Raw genomic sequence first — 7,436 nt, forward strand, 5'->3', positions numbered from 1 at the left:
CTGGTGGAGAGGAAAATCACAGAATCACAGAATCACAGAGTTGGTGGAGAGGAAAATGAGAATGAAGCCAAGAATAAACTTAGAAGGACAGAATAATTCAGGCTGGAAGGGACCTCGGGAGGTCTCTGGTCCAGCCTTCTGCTCACAGCAGGGTCAGTGAGAAGGCCCACGAAGGGCAACTAAACTAGTGAAGGGCCTAGAAGACAAATCATATGAAGAGCAGCTGAAGGAGCTGGGGCTGTTTAGTATGAGGAAGAGGAGGCTGAGGGGAGACCTCATCGGGAGGTCTCTGGTCCAGCCTTCTGCTCACAGCAGGGTCAGTGAGAAGGCCCACGAAGGGCAACTAAACTAGTGAAGGGCCTAGAAGACAAATCATATCACTTCTGCCAGTTCCCTCAGCACCCTCGGGTGGATCTCATCTGGTCCCATAGACTTGTTTGCATCTAGGTGTTGGAGCAGGTCCCTCACCATCTCCCTTTGAATTGCAGGGGCTTCGCTCTGCTCCCCGCCCATGAGAATGAAGCCAAGAATAAACTTAGATGGACAGAATAATTCAGGCTGGAAGGGACCTCGGGAGGTCTCTGGTCCAGCCTTCTGCTCAAAGCAGGGTCAGTGAGAAGGCCTGACCAGGTTGGTCAAGGCTTTATCTGGCTGGGTCTTTAACCTTTAAGGGTGAAGAGTGCACAGTCTCTCTCAGCCCCGACCAGGTTGCTCAAGGCTTTATCTGGCTGGGTCTTGAAAACCTCTAAGGGTGAAGAGTGCACAGTCTCTCTCAGCAATCTTTTCCACTGCTGGATTGATCTCTTAGTGATTTCCCCCTCCTTGCCCCCCTCATGCCCTCTCAGAACTTCTCTTGTTTCAACTTATCCCCATTGTCTCTTGTCCTCTGGTCATTCACCATTGCAAAGAGAGGGCTTGTCTTCTTGACAACCTCCTTGCAGGCTGCTACTCAGTTGCCTCTAACTCTTTTACCCATTTGCAGTGAATTTCAAGAGAATGAGAGATGAACAAGAGAGGAAAAACCTACTGAAGGCCTGATAAGAGAATAGAAACAAGAGCTAGGGAGGGCAAGGATTGAGAAGAGAACTCATCCTGGGATTTAGAGAGGGGAGCAGCCCCAGAGCTTTTAGGAAGAGCAGTTTTTGTTAAGCTCATGATGCAAAAGGGAGAACAGACAGTGCCTGGGATGAAACGTGGCACAAGGAAAATCAATGCAAAATAATGATGTAAACTATTACCAAGAACAGCTGAAAGGAGAGGAGCAGGTAGAGGTTTTGGGAAGCGCAGATGGGTGAAGGGAGGGAAAAAAAATGAGTAAATACAGCCAGTGAGCTGTTCTTCTTGGCAACAATTGGCTTTGGCTGTCTCCAGTACGCCTCTGAACCATCTTCAGCTGTCACAGACCCTCCAGCCCAGTTCAGGTCCCCAGAGGGGTCTTTATCCTCAGCAGAGGATCACGGGGTGGGGGGGAAATACCACAAGGAACTTCACAACAAACCAGTGACATTTAAAGCCAGTTATGGGGACACATAGAGTCCTACAAACTTCTACCACATAGGCTGGTTACTGACTCACCCCAGGCTGAGAAGACTGAAGGGGAGAGCTGTATTACTGAATAAAGACTTTTCTGGAGACCTTAAAGAGCCTAGAGATTTATAGCAGCTGACAATGATTCAGACACCCTGAGCAGTCAACATAGATGCCGTCACTGCAAAGATGAAGTACAATGAGATGAGAAGTTGTGCCAAGTAGGCTGTTCGTGTCATACTGAGAGACAAGATGAACTTCTCTGACCTTGCCTTCAATAAGGCAGCAGCACAGCAGATGGTCAATAAATGTAGGAACACCTCTCTTCTCACTTTTCCTCAAAGAAAAAGGTTAAAAACTCACTAATTAGAAAAGGATCACTGTTCTCTCCTGTTATCAGGAGCAGCACCAAGCAGCCCTGCCATAAAAAGGAGCCCTGAGCCCTGGACAACAAGGCACAAGTATCCAGATGATACCCCATGGGCTGCAGGTGACTTCTCAGCAAGGACAGCAGAAGACTTGGTTCCAGACACACCTGGTAAGTCTTCTCCATAGCTCTCCTGCCCAGACTTTTCCAACCACAGCCTGGAGGTTGCTCGTGAGCTCTGTAAAGCTAAAAGCCAACTCCAGACAGACACGACTGCCCAGCTGGCTTTCTGTTCCCTGCCACGTAAACCCCATGGACAAATTCCTCCTGCCTCTCATACCTCTCCTGCTCCATCCCTGGTTTCTAATGGGCTTCTGCAGGATCTGTCTCTGCAACTCCCACATCCCACAGCAAGTCACAACAGGATATGGGCCAAGACTAGATGGGGAAGGGAATTCCAAACATTTCTACCTTGGTCTCCTCCCACAAATTCTCAGGAACCAGTTGTTTCTTAACAACTGAGCCTTAAGACTGCAGCAAATGTTTTATTTAAGCTCAAGGGTATTTTAGAAGAATAGTTCATTTTCTGGGCATGAAAAAAAATGAGTCTGGCTAAAACAGACGGCAGCAAAAGGGCAAATGTCATAAGATCAAATCCAAAATGCATAAATCTTTACTGTTTTGGCTGCTTTGTTTACTGGGAAGACCAGAACATTTCTGGTTTTGGGAGAGTGAAGGACACCCACTTTTTGCTACTCTGGAAGCATCGTCAGAACACATTTGTTGGCCAAGCAGCTCTGGTTACGAATATGCCCTTAATGTTCTTTCATCATGTAAGAGTCCCAAATTGATAACCACAAATAAAACTGTCACAGTATCTAAAGGGTTTCACAGTACGTGGAGGGTTAATACTGTGATGCATCACCACAGTGCTTCTGCACGGAGAAGAGCTTGATCTATTTTTGAAGACTGAAGGGACTCAATACCACTTGAGCTGCAGGCCTCAAAAACTCCGTGTGCTTAAATAAAATCAAAATAAAAGGAGCAGGTTCACAGAACAGCTATGCCCTATTATGAATAAACACAGCTTATCTAAATTTAGATGGCACTGGATCAATTTAAAATGCCTGTAAGAACAACACACTACTGTAAAATAGGACCACAAAGCCGTAATGTACTGCACTGCACACTGAAGTGCATTGATTTTTTTTTTTTTTTTTACAGATCGCATGCCTGTAAGAACAACACACTACTGTAAAATAGGACCACAAAGCCGTAATGTACTGTACTGCACACTGAAGTGCATTGATTTTTTTTTTTTTTTTTACCCATCTCTAGAGTACAAAGTGCACCTGAGTGATATCAATGGAAAAAATTATTTAGCAGACAGGTCTTGCATCTGTCCAGTTTAGCCTCCTGCTCCACCCCAGAGCAGGCTGTGTACTATTTAAAGGAACACACTGATGTAAGAGAGTGAGACTGTATGTCAAGTTAATCATTACAATCCATACCTTTTCTTTCGACTTATTTGATTTGTGGAATTACGTCTTTCAATAAAGGTCACAACGCATGACAGGCAATTAAGTCCAAATGCATGTCATCTCGTCTCCTTTCAGGGATGCAAAAACTCCATCACCCCTACAGTTAAACCAACCTCTTCCTCATTAACTTTCCCCCAGCTAATGTCTGAGATGACGCATCAGCCTTTGGCTGCCAAGTGAGCTGTGCTTCTGTCACAGCAGCCAGGGCACCACCACATGAGAAACATCCTGTCCATCCAGAACCTTTAGCTTGGGTAGTTCAGCAGATCACAGCCATCTAGGTGGTCTGAGAAAAGACACTGTTTCTCAGAGATAACAAGCCAAGCAGAAAATAGCTTTATACCTTTTGATTTATACCCAAAACTTGCCCTTTGAACAATCTCGCTGCAGCTATTTATCAGCAGCCAATTAAATGTGCAACAGTGATTAAATTAAAAAAAAAACAACACAAACAACAGAACAAACAAACCCACAGCTAAACATTTATTATTTGGTTCTCAACATTGGATATGAGGCACAGACAGCAATTACTAAGACTATTAGAAATACTCGTTAGAACCTCCACATGAAAAAGGATATCTTCCAAGTTCACGTTTTCTAAAGCGAGGGTTTTAGCCCTCTCATCTTTAGGAGATTTGTACTGCACAGTAACTAATCACTTATAATGACTTTAAAATCACTTTTAAAGTGCATGACAAACCCCCTTGGCAAGTGGCAAACAACTGCAGTGCTACCTGGTTTCTGACAGGCTTTATCAGCCATTCAGTGGCAGGCAGTGATTTGGCTGAAGTACCCCACCTGAGGAAAACCTACACTCAGAAAACTGTGCCTTCAAATAAGGGACTGTACTGATTTGACTCCCTCTGTTTAATGTACTAATTTGGTTAATTTATTGGGAAAATTCAGTGTAGACGAGGACCAAATCCCCTAATCAAAGGGAACTGTCTCTCTGACAGACTGACACCTTCACCCCTAACATTCTCAGTGAAATATTAACATTAAAAGCTTAAGGATAACTTTTTTTTAAAAAAAAAATCAAAGTCAGTATTAACTGTTTGACTGTGATCATTTCAGTGGCCAGAAACAGGAGAAGTGAGAATTGGCAGGAGTAAGAAACACAACAGGAAGACTGAGGGGGACAAGAAAAGAAGGAGAAAAGAGGAAAGGAATGTGATGGCTAAAATGAAAAAGATTTTTTTGGCTAAGACACGTCAGATGTGAACAGCAGCAAAAAGACACTTCAGGTACTACAGTTAGTAGCACCAATCCTACAGCCATCCAAAATTCCCAATCCATAGAAAGCAGAAGGAGGCTCCTAATATTTAAAACTAGTTCAAAGTCCAGAATTAGAAGGCAGTTTAATTTCCCCCTGCCTGGGTTGGCCTCTCACACCATCATCCAGCCACTGCTGCTCAATTTATTGCTGGCCCACGTGGGGCAGGTGTCTAATGGGTACCAATGGGGCAAAAATTACCAACTGAGAAGATCCCCCAGATCAAGAGAAAAACTTCCCATTTTGCTCACCCCGCCATCACTTCCAAATGGAGCTGACCAGAGACCGTCAGGAAGGCAGGAACATTGAAGAAATGGGCCTTTTCTGCAGATTCCCTCGTCTCATTTGATGTCTGTAAGTAAAAAAAAAAAGAGCAAAAAGTCAGACTATCAGTGCTTAAATATAAAGCACGGTTACTGGCTTCTATTGCTTTTTTCTCTTAGGAAATTACATGAGATTCAACCAAAACACCGCTGAGATGGAATCTAACAGCGTGGTAAGTCATAATACAAGGCTCCCCATCGTTGCTCAGGCTGCTAACAGGCTCTAAAACCTGTTCAAGCAAAAGATATTAAGAAAAAAACCCCTCAAGACAAAGCATTCTTGGGGACTTCTCTTTCTAGGTGTCCAACACAAATAACGTGTCTGTGTAGTGAAAAGCCACACTTTAAGTGGGAAATGCCACAGCTCCTGCATCTACTTTCAGCGACTCATGGGCTGTAGGTATCACAACAACTTGCAGAACAAGTTTGTGAATGGTGGCCCACAACCCCAGTGTCACCAGCAAAGATTGGATATGCCAGCATGGAGGAAGGATAACAGGTCCAGTGGAGGGCCATAAAAATGACCAAGGGCTGGAGGACCTCTCCCATGAGGACAGGCTGAGAGAGCTGGGGTTGTTCAACCTGGAGAAGAGAAGGCTCCGGGGGGACCTTCTAATGGCCTTCCAGTACCTGAAGGGGGCTACAGGAGAGATGGGGAAGGACTCTTGATCAGAGAGGGCTTGTCTATCGAGCATTTTGGGAGCAGGAAGAGAAATCACATCCCATGTTTCTGTGGGTGTCTATTTTTGTCAGTTAGGTTGACGGTTGGACAAGATGATCTTTAAGGTCCCTTCTAACCTAGAAGATTCTGTGATTCTGTGAAATGCAGACATATAAAATGAGAACCCTTCTGGAATATCTGTTGAAGAACGTTTTGCTCAGCAACATACAAAAGAAAGATGCCAGGCTATCAACCCAGTTCCAAATATCCTACCAAGATGAACGGGGCAGGGGGGGGGGGAAGGAAAGAAATCTTCATTGCTTGGAAGTCTGAAGCTTCACGCAGCATTGCCTTCAAAATTCACTTTCAAGGCTGATGAGAAAATGGAGGATTATTTTCCGTGTCAGGTGTGCTGACTTTTAGCAGACTTCAAAAAAATCAGTGCTATTTCCTTTTCATGCGCAAATGAACTCGCTTCTATTGCAAAAAGACCAACAGTAATCAGAAAAAAAATAAGGAATGCAATATCCTCTTAAGACTTGCTATTCAGTCTTCAAAAAAAGCAGAACTGAAACAATACAGAGTTGGAAACATCAAGGCTTACAAATTATATACGCGCTGAAAAACAAACTATGTTTAATTTCAGCTTTTGCATATTTTTTCAGGTCAACAGAGATGTTTTTAAGCATAAAAAACTATGAGTAATGGAAAATTTAGCAAGTTCACTGCTTCATTATGAAAAAAGAGTCTAAAAAGGTCCCATTAAAGTGATGGTATATTTTTGTTTTTTAATTTACAGACATTAAAAAAAAAATATTAGCAGACCTCTGTGTCGAGCACTTTACAAATCATTTGAGCATAAGGACCATGCTTCACCATTTCCCTGGTGGACACCAAGTTGACCATAAGAACAGCAAGGAGCCCTTGTGGCAGAGAGAGTCACCAGCCTCCTGGGCTCCCTCCCCACTGCACTGGTGACTCACCAGGATCGCTGTGTGAAGCGCTCACCTCCCCAGTATGAGAGAGACATGGACATACTGGAGTCCAGCAAAGGGCTACAAAGCTGATTAAGATGACTGGAGCATCTTTCAAATGAGGAGAGGCTGAGAACGCTGGGATTGTTCTGCATGGAGAATGCTCAGAGGGACACCCAACATGGCTTTACTAGGGGCAGGTCCTGCCTGACTAACCTAGTGGCCTTCTATGATAAAGTGACTTGGTCAGTAGACAAGGGGCAACCTATGGATGTGATCTATCTGGATTTCTGTAAGGCCTTTGACACGGTCCCCCACAACATCCTGATTGCCAAATTGGAGGGGTACGGATTTGATGGGTGGACTGTTCAGTGGATAAGGAACTGGCTAGATGGTCGCATCCAGAGGGTAGTACTCAATGGCTCAAAGTCCAGATGGAGACCAGTCACAAGTGGTGTTCCTCAAGGGTCCGTGCTGGGACCGGTGCTGTTTAACATTTTTATCAATGATATAGACAGGGAGATTAAAGGCACCATCAGCAAGTTTGCGGACGATACCAAGCTGTGTGGTGTTGTCGATACACCAGAGGGACGGGATGTCATCCAAAAGGACCTGGACAGGCTGGAGAGGTGGGCCCAGGTGAACCTCATGAGGTTCAACAAGAGCAAATGCAAGGTTCTGCACCTGGGCCGGAACAATCCTCACCACCAATACAAAGTAGGGGGTGAGGTATTGGAAAGCAGCCCTGAGGAAAGGGACTTGGGGGTGCT

At 44.6% G+C, this 7,436-nt stretch overlaps 1 protein-coding gene across 1 annotated transcript in view; it reads right to left on the bottom strand.

The window, feature by feature from the left end:
- Positions 1-4,841: 4,841 nt before the first annotated feature.
- LOC106887806 (probable asparagine--tRNA ligase, mitochondrial) overlaps positions 4,842-7,436 on the bottom strand; it is a 20,869-nt gene continuing 18,274 nt past the window's right edge. The window contains exon 6 of the mRNA XM_014941547.1: positions 4,842-5,060. Within this exon, the coding sequence (XP_014797033.1) occupies positions 4,956-5,060 (105 nt within the window). The 3' untranslated portion in view covers positions 4,842-4,955. The remainder of the gene's footprint in view (positions 5,061-7,436) is intronic.

The sequence above is a fragment of the Calidris pugnax genome, unplaced genomic scaffold (assembly GCF_001431845.1).
Source record: "Calidris pugnax isolate Ruff unplaced genomic scaffold, ASM143184v1 scaffold99, whole genome shotgun sequence".
In the NCBI taxonomy this organism is placed as follows: Eukaryota; Metazoa; Chordata; class Aves; order Charadriiformes; family Scolopacidae; genus Calidris; species Calidris pugnax.